At 38.8% G+C, this 19406-nt stretch overlaps 1 protein-coding gene across 1 annotated transcript in view; it reads right to left on the bottom strand.

Annotated features, from left to right (window-relative positions):
* LOC521568 (ATP-binding cassette sub-family C member 4) overlaps positions 1 to 19406 on the bottom strand; it is a 191585-nt gene that overhangs the window by 15093 nt on the left and 157086 nt on the right. Inside the window, exons 28-30 of the mRNA XM_024989063.2 lie at positions 16573 to 16745; positions 16048 to 16153; positions 348 to 482 (exon numbers count right to left, since the gene is read on the bottom strand). Coding sequence (XP_024844831.1) covers positions 348 to 482; positions 16048 to 16153; positions 16573 to 16745 — 414 coding nt within the window. The remainder of the gene's footprint in view (positions 1 to 347; positions 483 to 16047; positions 16154 to 16572; positions 16746 to 19406) is intronic.

Raw genomic sequence — 19406 nt, 5'->3', positions numbered from 1 at the left:
GTACTGAGCACCTGTCAGAATGAAATGTAAAGGATCTGCAGAGTGTTCTATGCTCTGTAAGAATCTAAAACCAGAGTTCAACCACTTGTACTCTGCAATATAAAATCTCTCTCATGCACACATGACGCCACACATTCTGACCCCACCCCCAGCACTGCTGCAGATTCTCAGCAGACCTGTCTTCAACCTGCAAAGTATTATTAAGACTCAGTCATGATGCTTAGTCTCCAGAGGCTTCTGATTGATAAGGGCACTGAGTGCTTGTTACCAGATGCCTGTTGGAGATCAGGTGAGGAGTGTGAACCCTGGAGACAAACTTCAATTACAACTCCCTGCAGCAGCCTCACCTGTTTGGCTCTTTCAGTGAGGGCAGTGGCCTCAGCCTCACCCAATTGTTGCACCATCTTGTAAAATAGGCTCTTACTGTTTTGCAGCAAAACATGTGGTGGACTGTATTCTTTCACTGTCCCTGAATCCAAAACCTGTTAATCAGCAGAAAGAAACTCATTAGCAGCATGCAATGTATCCCAGTAACATACTGTAACTCAGACAATATTTTGGAAAGGGACAGGAGGAGAAAAATGGAGAGAATCTATTTAGGTGGTAGGCCTTATGCTGTGTAAATGGTTTGATTACCTTGTTTTACCAGGCAAAATCCTAATGAAACTGCTCAAACTCCGATTGGGACTTGAACCCATGGTCTTTTAATTAGAATCACTCACCTAGTGTCTGGACGTACTGAAGTTCAGGTGCTTTATGTCTCAGCTCAGAAAGAATTCAGTGAGAGACAAAGTGATAGTGAAGAAGTGGATTTATTTATAGAGATAAAGATTCTATTGTATCTCTATTGTATACTCGATAAGAATGTGTTCCACTAAAACAGTTATTAGTCAAAAATTTCACTCTCAGTACTTATATGGTATGGAAGCCTTAAGAATATGTTCTTGAATATTGGTCCACAGATTTCTTCTTCACCTTACTGTAGCAAGAATCACAAAATCTTAGGAAAACTACCTTCTTACAGTGTTTTCATGACAGATTCTTCTATTTCAGCTAAATTTTATCGAGTCCTCATTTTCAAAGAATTCACTGATTTAGCTAATACTATGTTTTGTTTCCCTGGAGAAGGAAATGACAACCCACTCCAGTATTCTTGCCTGGAAAATCCCATGGACAGAGGAGCCTGGCAGGCCACAGTCCTTGGGGTCACAAAGAGTTGGACATGACTGAGCGACTGAACACACACATACAGATTCTATAGACAGACTGCAGGCCATCTCAAAAGGCAAGAGTGGCTATAGCAGAAACACACTCAAGGGACAGAGTGTGGATCATCTCAGAAGGCGAGAGGCCTCTGTTTATTTAACTTATATGCAGTATACATCATGAGAAATGCTGGGATGGATGAAGCACAAGCTATTGTCAAGATTCCTGGGAGAAATATCAATAATCTCAGATATGCAGATGACACCACCCTTATGGCAGTAAGTGAAGACCTAAAGAGCTTCTTGATGAAAGTGAATGAGGAGAGTGAAAAAGTTGGCTTAAAACCCAACTTCATAAAACTAAGATCATAGCATCTGGTCCCATCACTTCATGGCAAATAGATGGGGAAACAATGGAAACTGTGACAGACTTAATTTTGGGGGGCTCCAAAATCACTGCAGATGGTAACTGCAGCCATGAAATTAAAAGACACTTGCTCCTTGGAAGAAAAGTTATGGCCAATCTTGACAACATATTTAAAAGCAGAGACATTACTTTGCAACAAAGGTCCATCTAGTCAAAAATATTGTTTACCCAGTAGTCATGTATGGATGTGAGAGTTGGACTATAAAGAAAGCTGAGCACCCAAGAATCGATGCTTTTGAATGGTGGTATTGGAGGAGACTTTTGAGAGTCCCTTGGGACTGCAAGGACATCCAACCAGTTCAACCTAAAGGGAATAAGCCCTGAATATTCATTGGAAGGACTGATGCTGAAGCTGAACTTTGGCCATCTGATGCAAACAACTCACTCATTTGAAAAGACGCTTATGCTGGGAAAGATTGAATGTGGAATTAGAAGGGGATGACAGAGGATGGGATGCTTGAATGGCATCACTGACTCAATGGACAAGAGTTTGAGTAAACTCTGGGAGTTGGTGATGGACAGGGAGGCCTGTGTGCTGCAGTCCATGGTATCGCAAAGAGTCGGACTGAACTGAACTGAAAAGAGCACTGAATCTCTTGTCACAGAGGTTAAGATGCTTCTTGAGTTTGGCTGTGGTTGTAGTTTATTATTCTGAGAGTGAAAGGCTGGCAAAAAGAGCTCCTACTTAGGCAGCTTTAGCAGAGCTGCTTTGCATAGAATAAATCTGTAGAAATCCAGTTTTCTCTTTGGATAAGACTAAAGAAGAAAGAAAGAAATTGGGCTCCAAATTCCAGTGATCACAGCCTGGCATAGCACACAGGGAAGCCCAGTCTGAATTGCTGAGGCTCTAAATCTCTTTTGTCACAAATTATCTTTCCTTGCTTCTTTCCTTTTTCCAACTGCCTACCTTTCAGCAACTTTATTGCTCATTAATATGTCCACTAATTGGATGCTGAAAGGGAGAGGAGGGGGCTCTTAACTCTGCCTTTCAGCCTGTTGGTGGCTTTGCTTAATAGTTTCAGAAGGAAGGAAGAGTCTGAAACAATTGGCCTAAATGATGTACCCAGGAAAACAGTTTTGATGTGAAGTGGTTTCCTGGTAGCTTAGACAGTAAAGAAAATGCTTCCAATGTAGAAGACGCAGGTTCCATCCCTGGGTTGGGAAGATCCCCCAGAGAAGAGAATACCAACCCACTCCAGTATTCTTGCCTGGAGAAATCCCATGGACAGAGGAACCTGGTGAGCTACAGTCCATGTGGTTTCAAAGAATCAGGCATGACTGAGTGACTACTACCACTACCACTACTAGAGCAAATGTATCTTAAGAAAATACCCTGAAACTAAGCAAGACACAGGTTGTTTCACATCTAGGTACTTAATCCATCCTATGTCATTTAGTGGAAACTGTTCATTAAGTCTCATAAAGGCCATTTTCCCAGTAACCTTTTTTTAACTACTGTGCATCACTGCTAAAGGCATCTTTCTCAAAAGAGCTAAAGAATAATTGAATCTGTCACATCCACCTAATTATTAAAATGTCCTATAATTTGGCATGCCAATTTAGATGCCCTCAATATGCAATTTTACTTAAACATAGAACATATAACTACTCTTGACATTGAAGAAAAAAAAAACACACAATTTTAAAACACAGGTCTATCTCATGCCAAAGACTAAGTAAATAAGTACAAAATTGTGGCAGCAGACAGACGGGCCCCAGGCTGCCCAGCTGGAGTTTGTCCTCTCTGGACAGATACTCCAAGAAGAAGATATTGCAGGAGGGAGGAGAAGCTGAGCTCTGGCCAGATAAAAGATAAACAGGCCACATTTTCTCATTCTCAAGGTTAAGGAAACCTTCCTACCTACACATGTGCAGAAATGTTCCTTGGGGGTCAAAAAGGGAGGTGTCACCACCCCACTGTTCGTGATGTCAACCTACCCATAAGCCTCTTCTCTAGGATCCATCTTGCCTAAGGGATGTATGCACACACATGGGAGGACCTTGAGATAAACCAAGTATAAACTAGAGTCAGATAAAACAAGATAATTGGCCAAGGGAAACCCAGAAAAAATGCCCCATATAAGTGATTTTAACTATCACGAGTGTACCACTCTTTTTCTGAGCCTGCCCATGTGACTATCTACACGTTATCATTTTCCCTCCTACCGAGCCCTTTGTTTCACTACTGTCCATCTGCTTGTGTAAATTCATTTATACAAAGTCAGAAGTCCAAGGCCTTGTCACTGGCTACTGGCCCTTGAGGCCAGCTTTCTATGCCTCAGCCTGACTTCAATCTCTGTCCAGGGAACCAAAATCCTTCTTCAAGCTGCTGCAGGCTGAGTCGCCTGAGATCAAAAGGTTCATTACTTCATACAATGAACAACTTCACATTCTGCAAAAGCAACAACTTTTAAAAATCACCACTTCAGAGTTGGTGAAAATGAGTTCTCTGACTATAAAGACTTTACATATTTTAATGAAAATATTATTAATATTTTGTCCTTGTCCAACTTTCTACTTTATTCAAATTTGAATGAATAGTAAATTTTCCAATTTCTCTCACATTGTCTAAAACACATAAATGCCACTGAGATGAGTAGTTATTAGAATTGGCTAATATCTAAAATACTCAAAGCCAAAAAAATAAATAAAGAAAGAAATTAGTGCTCTCAAAAAACAATAGGCTTAATGATATAAATGGTAGAAAGATAATTTTGATCAAAATACTTTGAGCCTTTTCAGTATTAATGCCTACTAAAAATTGGCACTTGTCTTCCACTTCTATGAGAACTAGGTCACAAATCACTTCACCCACTGACCTTCAACACATCCTAAAAGGAGTACAGGGTGGAGACTCAGAATGAGACACTGTGCCCTGGGAAAAATTGGCAGAATATGCCTTCAGATACTTAGATACTTTTAGGAGAAGATTTTGGTGAGCCTGATTCTTGCAATCTTCTCATATTTAGCCTAATTCTTGCATCTCCTCATATCTAGAAAAGCACTAAAATCATTAACAGCAATATCTGCTCTTCATGATTAGCAACAAGCCTCTGCCAAGAGGTGTACTTGACTGCACATACCCCGCTTCACAATCACATCTAACACTGACCCTCTACTCTTTGGAGTAGTTTCTCAGAGCAATCTGAAATGCTGTATCCTGGGCCATAGTCCTCATTTTGCCCCATATGAAACAACTTACAATTCTCACATTGTGCGTTTTTTTTGTTGTTTGTTTTTTGCTGTTGACATTACTAACTCATTATATTTTATAAGGGGAGTTTTCAGTTTTAGGTGGGGGAATGACAGAAGTGTGATAGTTTGCTGCAACGCTTGATAATTTATAAGAACTTAAAATTTAACTTTTTAAACACTTTAAAAATGCAAATACAATACACTTCATTAATACTCTTTTAATAGGCATTAAACAAAATACAGTATCTTAAAGTGAACTGCATTATGAATACAGCCTCAAGTGGACAGATTCACAAGGTGTGAGAGATGGGATGCCCTCGTATATTAATGGAGTGTAACAAAGGCTACAGTAACCGTCAGATCCATGAAAGCATCCCATAATTAAAATAGCAGTGTTTGGATTTAGAATGGAAAATAAAAATAGCTGTGAGTTGAGGATTTACTGTTTCATATGCTTTATAATCATCTCTCAAGAGTAGACAAAAAAGCTTCATGATTTCCATCAATCCACTCTTCCATTTATTCCTTCCTTTTTTCCTTCCATTTTCCCTATCCATTCATCAATCCTGTAAGCACTGAATATCTATCACCAAAGCACTGTTCTAGGAATGGAAGATTCAAAGATGAGCAAGACAGTCTATCAAGAAGTTCACAGCCAGACACAGATGAAAACTGATGTGCAGTTAAATACTTTGGCCAAGGAAGTAGAATCAGCAGATGGCAGAAGTGGGATTTGAATCTAGGACTGAACTTTCATTACTTCCTCTGTGTGTGAGTTACAAGTAAAAGACACTGTTAAATTATTTACCATAAGTAAAATAAGAGACAGGAGAAGTTTAATCTTCAATAGTCTAAAATATCTTTCCATATGGATAATATCTAATATTAACTTTGTTTATAATTTAAGAAAATATGCATGTAAACATAAACATTTATCCTGTCTACTTTTCAACTGTAATTTTATTATACTCAGGTACAAATTATTTACTGTGTTCCTGGGATATATTCACACACACAAAAAGAAAGAAAACTAGTTTTATTTAACTTTCATGATCAATAAATATGAAATGACCCACAGTCAAAACATATTTGAGGAAAACTTAAGTCAATTTTGATTAGTTTCTAAATTTATTCAGCAAACGTTTACTGCATATTTAACTGCATTGATAGCACTATGCTAGATGCTCTAGAAGAGGAAAACACATATGTCAGGAAGCCTATGCTGAAAGGAGAGAGAGAAGAAAATCCATAAGTGTCTATAATGCAAGAAAAAAAAATTCATGAAGAGGAGTTGAGTAACAGAAGAGATGAGTTCTGGCCAGAGGTTTGGAGGACAAGCTTCAAGAAGGACAGAGAACAGAGAGCTGGGCCTTGAAGAATGAATACGTTGAACATGCAGAATTGGAGGTGGGTTGGCAGACAGTGGTCATTCCAGACACAGGCAACCAAATGGACCAAGAGGGTTGGTCGCTAGCTTGGGATCTCCTCCAGAGCAGGTTTATAAGGTTTTCCATGTTCACTTTGCATCTCAGGGCTCTGACATTGTACGGAATCAGGCACACAATACATGCTGACTAAAAGTTAAAAACAAAGGAAACTAAATTCAGGGTATGACAGGGTGACTGCCCAATAATATAATTTGGCAAGACTGTAGGATAAGATCAAGGAGGGAACGGATATAGCTGGCAAGGGAAGCTGCCAAGGCAGTGGGATACAGGGGTGACAGGATTAGGGATGTGGACATGGAGGACCACATGCCTGATGATTGTGGGCAAGAGGGAGCATGAAGGGGAAAATGAAAGACAAACAAGCCAGTGTTGAAGATAAAATGTTGAAACTTATTGTCAAATGTTAGAAATGAAGAAAAAAGGGGTAGTCAGAGAGGTGGGGGCACTGACAGGAACAGAGTGTAGTGTGGTCAACGCTCATGTCAGGAGCTGCAAGAGTTACACTGGAATATAGACTGAAAAAAGGCCAGGAATAGAATTTTACCAACTTAGCCTCTGTGCTTACCAGTTTTGTCAAAGATTCTAGGTATTTCAAAACACATGACATCACTTTGCCGACAAAGGTCCATATAGTCAAATCTATAAACATAAAGCAACTCTAAATTTTATGTAAAGAAAAATAGGTACAATTTTGAATTTTTTTAACATTTTATATCTATAAGAAAAAGTTCCTATAATCTCTCACTCTTTCCCCATTCTTCCTGTAACCCAGGTTGAACTAAATTAAACCACACATTTAAGTTAGTGTGATAACAATCCCTTGATCCGAGAAACTCTCCAGGAATGCTAATCTCAAATCATTTGCCACTCTCCACTGGTTAAGGACAAATGCATTAAGTGAGGTAAGTCAGTCAGTTACATGAGCTCAATGAAGATGTGTTTATCAGGCCTGTGTATCATCTGCAGATTTTCTAGGTAGCTGTCTTAGACATAAAAATTAAATGGACCTATTGCAAAATAATTTGATTCATTTTCTTTTTTTTTAATTTTTACTTTATATGGGAGTATATTTACTTTTACTTTTTTATTACATTGGAGTATAGTTGATTAACAATGTTGTGGTAGTTTCAGGTTTACAGCAAAGTGAATCAATATACATGTTTCCATTCTTTCTCAAAATTTTTTCCCAATCAAGTCATCATAGAACATTGAACAGAGTTTCCTATGCTACACAGGAGGTCCTTGTTGGCCATCTATTTTAAATAGAGCAGTATGTGCATGTCAGTCCCAAACTCTCAATTTATCCCTCCCTGCACAATTCCCCTGGGTAACCATAAATTTGGTCTCTGGTCTCAATGTTAGTGAGTTTGTTTCTGTTTTGTAAATAAGTTCATTTGTATCACTTTTTTATTTTATTTTTTTTAAATTCTGCATGTAAGCGATATCATATGATATTTGTTTTTCTCTGTCTGAATTACTTCATTTAATATGATCATCTCCTGGTCCATCCATGTTGCTGCAAATGGCATTATTTCATTCTTTTTTTTATATCTAAGTAATATTCCATTGTGGGCTTCTCTGGTAGCTCAGATGGTAAAGAATCTAGCTGCAATTCGGGAGACCAGGGTTTGATCTCTGGGTTGAGAAAATCCCCTGAAGGAGGGCATGAAAATCCACTGCTGTATTCTTGCCTGGAAAATCCCCACAGACAGAGGAGATTGGCAGGCTACCGTCCATGAGGTCACAAAGAGTCGGATACCATTGAGCAACTAAGCACAGCACAGCACAATATTCCATTGTATATATGTATCACATCTTCTTTATCCATTCATATGTCAATTGACATTTGAATTGCTTCCATGTCTTAAGTATTGTAAACAGTGTTTCAGTGATCACTGGGGTGCAGGTATCCATGTTTTTCTCTGAGTATATACCCAGGAGTGGAATTGTTGGATCACACAGGGGCTGTTTTTAGCTTCTTATGGAACCTTCATAGTTTTTCTTCATTTGTTTGTTTGTTGCTGTGCTGGGTCAAAGCTGTGGCATGAGGGATCTTCATTGTGATGCACGAGCTCAGTAGTTGTGGTGTGTGGGCTTAGTCGCCCGAGCAGGTGGGACTTTAGTTCCCTGACTAGGGATTGAACCCAAGTCCTCTACATTGGAAGGCAGATTCTTTACCACTGGGCCACCAGGAAAATCCCTCCAGTTTTTCAATAGTGTCTGCACAAATTTACATTCTACCCACAACGTAGGAGGGCTCCCTTTTCTCTACACCCTCTCTAGCATTTATTTGTAGATTTTTTTGATGATCATCATTCTGACTGGTACAAGATCTCACTGTAGTTTTGATTTGCATGTCTCAACTTGGCAGTGTCCACCAGACTGGAAAAGGTCAGTTTTCATTCCAATTTCAAAGAAGGGCAATTCCAAAGAATGTTCAAATTACCACACAATTGCACTCATTTAACAACCCAGCAAGGTCATGCCCAAAATCCTCCAAGCTAGGCTTCAACAGAACATGAACCAAGAAATTTCAGATGTATAAGCTGGATTTAGAAAAGGCAGAGGAACCAGAGATCAAATTTCTAATATCCAGTAGATCATAGAAAAAGCAAGAGAATTCCAGAAAAACATCTACTTCTGTTTCAATGACTACACTAAAGCTTTTGACTGTGTGGATCACAACAAACTGTGGAAAATTCTTAAAGAAATGAGAATACCTTACCTGCCTCCTGAGATACCTGTATGCAGGTCAAGAAGCAACAGTCAGAACTGGACATGGAACAACAAACTGGTTCCAAATTGGGAAAGGAGTACCTCAAGGTTTTATATTGTCACCCTGCTTATTTAACCAATAGGCAGAGTACATCATGTGAAATGCTGGGCTGGATGAAGCTCAAGCTAGAATCAAGATTGTTGGGAGAAATATCAATAATCTCAGATATGCAGATGATACCACCCTAATTGCAGAAAGCAAAGAGGAACCAAAGAACCTCTTGATTAAAGTCAAAGAAGAAAGTGAAAAAACTGGCTTAAAACTCAACATTCAACTAAGGTCATGGCATCTGGTCCCATCACTTCATAGCAAATAGATGGGGAAACAATGGAAAAAGTAACAGATTTTATTTTCTGGGGCTCCAAAATCACTGCAGATGGTGACTGCAGCCATGAAATTAAAAGACGCTTCCTCCTTGGAAGAAAAGTTATGACAAATCTAGACAGTGTGTTCAAAAGTAGAGACATCACTTTGCCGACAAAGATCCATATAGTCAAATCTATGGTTTTTCCAGTAGTCATGTACAGATGTGAGAGTTGGACCATAAAGAAGACTGAGTGAGCAAAAATTGATGCTTTCAAACCGTGGTGCTGGAGAAGACTCTTGGGAGTCCCTTGGGCAGCAAAGAGATCCAACCAGTCAATCCTAAAGGAAATCAACCCTGAATATTCGTTGGAAGGACTGATGCTGCAGGTGAAACTCCAATACTTGGCCACTTGATGCAAAAAGCTGACTCATTAGAAAAGACCCTGATGCTGGAAAAGATTGAGGGCAACAGGAGAAGGGGATGACAGAGGATGAGATGGTTGGATGGCATCACTGACTCAATGTACATGAGTTTGAACAAACTGTGGGAGACAGTGAAGGACAGGGAAGCCTGGCATGCTACAGTCCATGGGCTGGCAGTCAGACACAACTGAGTGACTGCGCAACAACAAAAGCACTTGGAAATATATGACCATAGGGACAACACTGTTGATTATGCCCTTCATCAGTATGTATCACTTACCCAGTCACTCCCCTAGGCTGGCTCCCTGCCCTCTAGAGCATTAGGCTTTACAGCTCATTAACTTAACTTATGTCCTCAAAGCTTTTGGAACAGATAATCACTTGCATTCCAGAAAGGAAACTTGGCTATATTGCGGGTTCAGTTTCAGAACACCACAATGAAGTGAATATCACAATAAAGAGTCACATAAATTTTATGGTTTCCCAGAGCATAAAGAAGTTAAGTTTATACCACACTGTAGCCTATCAAGTGTGTAATAGCATTGTGACTGAAAAACAAACAAACAAACAAACAATGTGCAGACCTTAATTTAAAAATATTTTACTGCTAAACAATGCTAAACATCATCTGAGCTTTCAGTAAGTTATAGTAGTAATATTAAAGTTCACTGGTCACAGATCACCATAAAAAAGTAATGATAGTGAAAAACTTTGAAATATTGTGAGAATTAGCAAAATGTGACACAGAGACTTGGGGTGAGCAAATGTTGTTTTTTAAAAATGGCACCAATATACTTACTTGATGTAGGGTTGTGACAAACATCCAATGTGTAAAAAAAAAAAAAAAAAAGTCGGTATCCGTGAAGTACAGTAAAACAAGATATGCCTATATTTCTTTTTACTTTTTTTTTTAACTGAAGTATAGCTGATTTATAATGTTTCAAGTATACAGCAAAGTGATTCAGTTGTACATATATAAATATATATAGAGACAGATTATATATTTTTTCAGATTTTTATCTATTACATGTTACTACAAGATATTGAAAATAGTTACTTGTGCTATAGAGTAGGTCCTGTTGTTTATATGTAGTAGTGTGTATCTATTAATCCCAAATTCCTAATTTATCCATTCCCCACATTCCTGTATTTCTAAATCAATCAAGAAAAACAGGTGCCTTGAAAGTCAAAGTTTTGAGAAAGAACAATACTTATGGTGCTTTTGCTGATTGAAAGTCGACTGGTAATCCAAAGCTCTAGAAAATAATACAAGGTTTACACCCGGTGTGGGTGTAGAACAGAGAATGATTCTCCAGCCCTGAGGAGTCATCAACTGCAACCAGGTCAGACCAAGATGTAAACAAGTGGCCAGATTTACATCTCCTACTGGGATCTCCTTATGACATCACTGATGACCTTGACCAGAGAGCCTTAAACTGAAGGTCTCCCAAAACAGAAACAGAAAGGTCAGCTCCACAGTGAAGGGCAAGGTCACCATGGAAAACAAGGTCATCATCACAGGCTCCAAAGAGAACCCTTGTATTTCCCTTCTCTTCCCTCAGATCCCACGTTCAGTCCATCACTTGGCTCCTCTTCAGTGTCTATCCTAAACCCAGCCATCTCACTATTTCCACTGCAGGGACATTAGTCTAATCCACCAACAGTTGAGAAAGGACACACTGTAAGAGACTGCATTTGGAGACCTGAAAGACCATCAGTGTGGTTTTAGCTGTGAAGGAAGGCGGGGGAGCAGAGAGGGACAAAACTAGAAAGGTGGGGAAGGGCCGGGCTGTAAATTGTTTTGTAAAACTAGGTTAAGGACTTATTGAACATATTGACAAACAGGGAAAAATCTGAGGTTACATCACCGACTCAATGGACATGAGTCTGAGTAAACTCTGGGAGTTGGTGATGGACAGGGAGGCCTGGAGTACTGCAGTCCATGGGATCACAAAGAGTCAGACATGACTGAGAAACTGAACTGAACTGAACTGACTGGTAAGTAGAATATTTAACAAATGGACATCTTTTGATAATGGCAACAAAGATGATTGATTAAGGAGCTACTTGTGAACTAGACATTTACAACTATGGATCAAGTACAGATAGATAAAGACTCAGAACTAAGCAACTGACACGTCTGCCAAATGCTGTCATTTTTTACTGTTTCCTTAACCAATCATACATTCCAAAGTGAAAGTATTAGTTGCTCAGTTGTGTCCAACTTCTTGTGACCCCATGGACTGTAGCCCACCAGGCTCTTCTGCCCATGGGATTTTCCAGGCAAGAACACTGGAGTGGGTTGCCATTCCCTTCTCTAGGGGATCTTCTTGACCCAGGGAGCAAACCCAAGTCTCTTGTACTGCAGGCAGATTCTTTACCATCTGAGCTACCAGAGATGCTACATTCCAAGGTGCCAGCATGTGTAAGAATTAGGTAGTAACAGGAAGCTGCTTCCATGAATGCTGTAATGCCAAAACCCAAAAATACATCTCCAGGGTACATTTAGAAGCAAAGAATTTATTTGCACCAGAGATCAAGCCATCTTTGTGCTGCTGCCGCTAAAGCTTCACTAAAGGTTTCAAAGGGGAAATTTTACAGCATCATTCATTCCTTGTGAAAGAAGTATGCCTTTGGGGGGCAGTCTGCAAAATACAGTCTGAGACATGAGAATAACAAAGTGACAGATAAAGAGTAGAAATAAAAGGTTACTTTTCAAATTAGCATTCAAGAACAAAAACAAAGGACTAAGGATGCTTGATGCTAAACAAATTTGTTGGCATTTCAAAGTCACTGTCCTAAAATCTTGGAATGTCACCAGGTCCCTCACAAAACTCTGTAGGAGAGGCCTGCTTCCGACTGAGATGCTTTAGTTCAGGTGACCAGACACTGCTTGGAACCTAGAGCATCCCTTTGGTTGCAGATGCCTCACTTTTGTCGTTTGCCTCTCCAGAGCTCACTCCTAAGTATGACCAGTTTGGAGGAGTGAGGCCACAGGCATGGCCTCAGGGCTGACAGTCTGGTATCTACTCAGTGTCCCCACTGGTGATCCCACCTGACAATGCATGGGGAGTAGGGAGGGAGGTGATATTCCAGGAACTGTTAAACAAGTCAGTAGAGACAGCTTCGTTATCCCTGGACATAAGGAATTTTGAGTATTAGTGACCATTTATTACTGATTATTACTTGTTTAGTATATACTGTTGGGAAAGATTGAAGGCAGGAGGAGAAGGGGATGACAGAGGATGAGATGGTTAGATGGCATCACCAACTCAATGGACATGAATTTGGGTAAACTCCGGGAGTTGGTGATGGACAGGGAGGACTGGTGTGCTGCGGTTCATGGGGTTGCAAAGAGTTGGACACGACTAAGTGACTGAACTGAACTAAACTGAGTATATACTGACTAACCTGTTTGGTATAAACCATTGAAATAAAAGTTAACTCTGATGCTTCTTAAGCACTATGCAGGCTTTCTTTATCTATTTACTTCATCTCTAATCAGCAACACTGGATACTGCAGGATCATGTGACAGCAGTTAGCAACTGTAATATGAGTAAGATCAGCTTGTTTCCACCGGCTGGGAATTAGCTTGAAAACAACTTGAATTCCTGAGGGCTTATTTGCAGCCAAAGATTTCTCTTCAAGGAATGATTTTCCTTGTCATTTTATAAATCCACATCCTAAGATTTATTGAAATTCAGCAACAGAGGGAAAAGAAAAAGAGAGAGAGGTAGAAAAAAGAGAGAAAAAAGGAAGGGAGGGAGGAAGGAGGAAAACAAAGCTAAGGAAGGAAATACTAAATTTCTGAGGAGAAAGAACAAATCAAAATTGCATGAAAGATACTAGACAGATATCCAACCACCAAAGCTTAGAGCCTGCTCTGTGTGCTGAGTCCAGATCTACTATTTAAGAGACTTGCTAGTTGTTTATCTATAGTCTCTTAGAACTGACCTAACTTTCTTTCTACACTCTTTTGTGATGCAGAGGCTGGCTCTTTGCAAATCACATTTCAGAAACACTTTGCCCCGATAGCTTATTTGGTAAAGAATCCACCTGCAATGCAGGCGACCTCAGTTCGATTCCAGGGTTGGGAAGATCCCCTGGAAAAGGGATAGGCTACCCACTCCAGTATTCTTGGGCTTCCCTTGTGGCTCAGCTGGTAAAGAATCGGCCTGCAATGCAGGATACCTAGGTTCAATCCTTGGGTTGGGAAAGGAAAATCCCCTTGAGAAGGGAAAGGCTACCCTCTCCAGTTTTCTGACCTAGAGAAGTGACATGACTCAGTGATTTTCACTTTCACTTTTGGCCAGCTGGCTCTTTGTTAGATCCTACCAGTAGGGAGCACTAGAGGGAATCACAGAGCAAACAGATTATTTAGTTTCTGCTAATTCTGCAGCATCACCTCAGCAGTGGGACCTGACTCCAGATTCCAGGTTCCATTAGCATGTGGAGAACCAGCCCCATCCTGCTCCTCCACAAATATTACCAGCAACTGAGCAGTGACTGCTCCATGGAGGTCTGAGCACCAACTCTTTAGGGCCTATCCTCTTGAGTACTTGGGTCTGGAGATTTGTCCTAGGACATAGTAGCTGCCTGCTAAAATGATTAACCCTGTGTTTCTAACATTTCTAGCCCTCCAATTGCTATGTGACATATTTCCTTTATTAAATATTTTCTGTGAAAATACTTTGTCTTTTTCACAAGGCCGTTTCTTCTCCTCTGACACCAACAGCTCAGAAATTCTTCAACTTTGGCCAACAGCCTCCTGGTAATATTTTTTTTTTTAATATAAATTTATTTATTTTAATTGGAGGCTAATTACTTTACAATATTGTATTGGTTTTGCCATACATCAACATGAATCCACCACGGATATACACGTGTGCCCCATCCTGAAGCTCCCTCCCACCTCCCTCCCCGTACCATCCCTCTGGGTCATCCCAGTGCACCAGCACCAAGCATCTTTATCATGCATCAAACCTGGACTGGCAATTCATTTCATATATGTTATTATACATGTTTCAATGCCATTCTCCCAAATCATCCCACCTTCTCCCTCTCCCACAGAGTCCAAAAGACTGTTCTATACATCTGGGTCTCTTTTGCTGTCTCACATACAGGGTTATCATTATCATCTTTCTAAAGTCCATATATATGTGTTAGTATACTGTATTGGTGTTTTTCTTTCTTGCTTATTTCACTCTGTATAATAGGCTCCAGTTTCACCCACCTCATTAGAATGGATTCAAATGTATTCTTTTTAATGGCTGAGTAATACTCCATCATGTATATGTACCACATCTTTCTTATCCATTTGTCTGCTGATGGACATCTAGGTTGCTTCCATGTCCTGGCTATTATAAACAGTGCTGCGATGAACATTGGGGTACACGTGTCTCTTTCCCTTCTGGTTTCCTCAGTGTGTATGCCCAGCAGTGGGACTGCTGGGTCATAAGGCAGTTCTATTTCCAGTTTTTTAAGGAAACTCCACACTGTTCTCCACAGTCGCTATACTAGTGTGCATTCCCACTTCACACTGTATAATAGGCTATATTATAAGAGGGTTCCCTTTTCTCCACACCCTCTCCAGCATTTATTGCTTGTAGACTTTTGGATAGCAGCCATTCTGACTGGCATGAAATGGTACCTCATTGTGGTTTTGATGTGCATTTCTCTGATAATGAGTGATGTTGAGCATCTTTTCATGTGTTTGTTACCCATCTATATATTTCTTTGGAGAAATGTCTGTTTAGTTCTTTATAAAAGGCTATTAAAAAAAAAATCTGCCATGCCATGTGGCTTGTGGGATCTTAGTTCTCCAACCAGGGATCAAACCTTGGCCCTTGGCAGTGAGAGCATGAAGTCCTGATCACTGGAGAGCCAGGAAATTCCCAAAGGTCTCATTTTTTGATTCTGGGAATCTAAAAATAATGAAACAACTGTGGCATAGTAAAAATGACCATGTTCTACTACTCTGAAATATGGAGACTTATCTTAGATTTGGAATATTTTCATGGTTGGCCATCTTTAAGAAAAATGACAGTGTAAATAAATTTTTAATGTGAAAATATGAAATTATTGGATATATTATTTAATAGCACATTCTGAAGGTATAGGTAAGTACTTGAGTTATTGTCAGGAATGGAGAAAAATTAAGAGAAAGTTAACTTATTAGAGGTTCCTATAAAGTTTTTCAAGGAAGGATATTTTGCAAAATTGAATGAAAATCTAAATAACTGAAATTCCATAGGTAAGGGTCTTACCATTATCATGTCACTGTCAATAATGGTGCTCAATCTGTGTGTGATGGTTATCACAGTGCACTGGGCAAATTTCTCATGGATTGCTTTTTTTATTAACTCATCAGTTCTGGAATCAAAGAAGATCAGTTTAGTTAGTAAAGACAGGAAAAGCAGACTTAAGACTTAAAAAAATATTATATATAAAAATGATATTTTTTTAAAAATCCATGCTTTATGACTTAATCTTTTTTTCTGAAAAACTAAGTATAAAAAGTCTACTTACAAATTTACCATTTTTCATAAAGCAATGGGAAATATTCTTCCCTTGAAATTATCAGAAGCTAGATTTAGGAATTTTGCTCTCTTAGGAAGTCTCATAACAATATTAATGCCATATAACATACTTTAGTTTCTAGAATTAATCTTATCAAGAGATATCTTTGGGACAAAGAGAACACTTGAAAACATTTTTAAGCATCATCAAGCATTTTGCATTTACCACATTTAAAATTCAGATTCCAGGTTTCATGGACCTCAGCCCCTCACCTTGGGTCCACATTCGATGTGGCTTTGTCAATAATCAATATCTGATTTTTCTTGAGAATAACCCTGGCAAGACACACGAGTTGTCTCTGTCCAACACTCAAATTTGCTCCTGTTTCTGCTAAGGCAGTATCCATTTTACCAGGAAGACCTTCGATGGTTTCTTTAAGTTGTACCTGTGGATACAGAAAGAAGAACATTTTCCTACACAAATTTCTGCTGAAGCAGAGAAGCCTCATACATTAGAGTTTTGATATCCTCAGGATTTCTTATATCTCTTACATCTCTTACATGTACAGCCACCTGATGGGGAGAGCTCCTTCCAAGGAGTGTTCACTGAGAAAGATGGTGGAGTCAACTCAGGACAGAAAGATCTCAGTGTCCCCTATCCATAGGACATCCACCAGAAACTCCACCAGGGATTAGTTAAGGAAGTCTCTCAAGAAATGAAGCTATTTCTCCCAATCTGATCTAAACAGAAAAGTTAAAAGGATCTTTACAGTTTTCCCAAAGTATATTTTGCCTAGGTGTTAGTACACTAAGGGAAAAAATTTTTTAACAAAATTATTGTAGGAAGTATGAGTCTCTAAAGATATAATATTATCAGTACTTTACCATTTTGGAAGAGCTAAAGGTTTAAAAAAATACAAATTCAAACAATGGAAAACTGTACCTCATATATTATTAAACCTGGCTTTGGTTCCTTCCCAAATTTAATCCCATCTTTGTTTTACCAGTCAACTGGATTTTCTTCAGTATCATAAATGTTTTGCAGTGAGAAAACTCAGGAAAAACAGCATACAACATAACATCTTATTTCCCCCAGACCATGGGTATGGGTGGTGTGTATATTAATCTACTCTGAAAAAATTGCAATCATTCTGTGTAATAGGCTCCAGTTTCAGAGAAACAGACATAGAGAACAGACCTATGGACATGAGGGGAGGGGAAGAAGAAGAAGGGGAGTTGTATGGAGAGAGTAACATAGAAGTTTACAATACCATATGTAAAATAGACAGCCAATGGGAATTTGCTGTATGACTCAGGGAACTCAAACAGGGGTTCTGTAATAGGCTGAAGGGTGGGTTGGGGAGGGAGATGGGAGAGAGGTTCCAGAGGGAGGGGACATGAGTGTACCTATGGCTGATACTTGTAGATGTATGACAGAAAACCACAAAATTCTGTAAAGCAATTATCCTTCAAAAAAAAAAATTGTAATCATAAGATTAAATAAAACAAACTTTTAACTGCCAGAGATAATCTGAAAGTCACTGGTTGGTAGGAGTCATTTCAACGAATATTTGTTTTGAAGAAATATTGTGGAATAAGAACCAAACCCATACTATGCTTGAAGTTAAAGAACAAAAAGTAAATATACTTCAGATTAAGAGACCAACAGATTGATGAGTGATGGCCAGTGAGCAGGGACCCAGAATTACAGTGTCAAATAACAAAACACTAGGGATGACAGGGCAACATTTTCATGGTGTCCTAAATGCTGGAGTAGTTCTATGAATATGATCCTGAATTATGCTGCTGATGGAGTTCAAGCTCAGAAAGAGGGAATTCTGATTTAGGATTAAGTATGGTATTGATATTTACAGAATCTAAAGGGTAAGATTTGGATTGTGATACAAGTGCTTGTGGTTATATTATAAAAAGGAAGATGTCAGCTTAGTCACCCCCTTTCCTCCATTACAAGGAAGAGGACTTAGTATTCTATCTATGAAACAAATTCATACATCTGCATCCAGTGATGGGACTAATCAAAGGTGTGACAGTGGCAAAGCTTTTATCACTTTTCCTTCTGAGCTGACATTAGTAATCTTTGTACATCAAATTGGTCTTTCATAAGACTGATGTCTTAACTTTAAGGAAATAATCTCACACTTGCTCTCAATTTGGATATTTCATCACTAAGCTGTTTTTTTTTTTGTTTGTTTGTTTTGTTTTTTGTTTTACTTTCCTTCAGGTTTTCCACTTTGGCCTAATAGGACTGAGGCTTTTGTGAGGTGAAAATGTTTGCCAGTAAACACTGCTTTCTGAGACTGTGAGAATGAGACTAACATGAAGATGAAATAATAAAGGTATGTGTACTTGCTAACATCGTCAGAGTATAAAATGAATCAGTATGTGTAGAGTTTGTAGTGGTTGATACAAAGAAATAAACATATATTGTCTATTATTAATAATGCTGTCAGCTGGCCTCTCATGTTCTGCTTTATTTTCTTCTTCACATGTATCAGCACTGAGGACTTATTACACATGCATTGACTGGTTTTCCATCTTCTCCACAAGAGTTTAAGCAAAATGGTAGAGACTTTATCAATTTTGATGACTGTGATGATCCTAGAATCTACAACAATGCCTGTCTAAAGGTCTCTCAATAAATATTTGTTGGATGTATGAATGAAGCAATAAGTGCATCTTATCTTGTGACATCTGTTGCTATAAATTAGGAAACAAATCCACACAGATAATTTACATATAATACTATTTTCTTACTAAATGGAAGTGTAAAAAAATATATTCTTCTAACAATTAACTGGCTCCAAGATAACATAACATCATAATGTAAACTGTGGAAGGCATTTTAAAAGTTATAATTTAAGGAAAACAGAGAGAATACTCTTGAAAACTATATATCTCAGTATAAAATGCTTGAGATTGTTCTTGAGCTTGGGAAAGTAATAAGCTACAGCAAAACTGAAAGTAATAATCTGAATTTATAAGACAACCACTTCTATTATCATGATTTCAGAGTAACCTACTATATATACTGTATCTACTAGCCAGGTGCCAATGCCCCTCACAGGAGATCGTGAGATGTCAGATGG

The sequence above is a fragment of the Bos taurus genome, unplaced genomic scaffold (genome assembly GCF_002263795.3).
Source record: "Bos taurus isolate L1 Dominette 01449 registration number 42190680 breed Hereford unplaced genomic scaffold, ARS-UCD2.0 Leftover_ScbfJmS_1899, whole genome shotgun sequence".
Lineage (NCBI taxonomy): Eukaryota > Metazoa > Chordata > Mammalia > Artiodactyla > Bovidae > Bos > Bos taurus.
The sequence above is the reverse complement of the archived record's forward strand: the minus strand, read 5'-3'. Positions and strand labels throughout refer to the sequence as shown.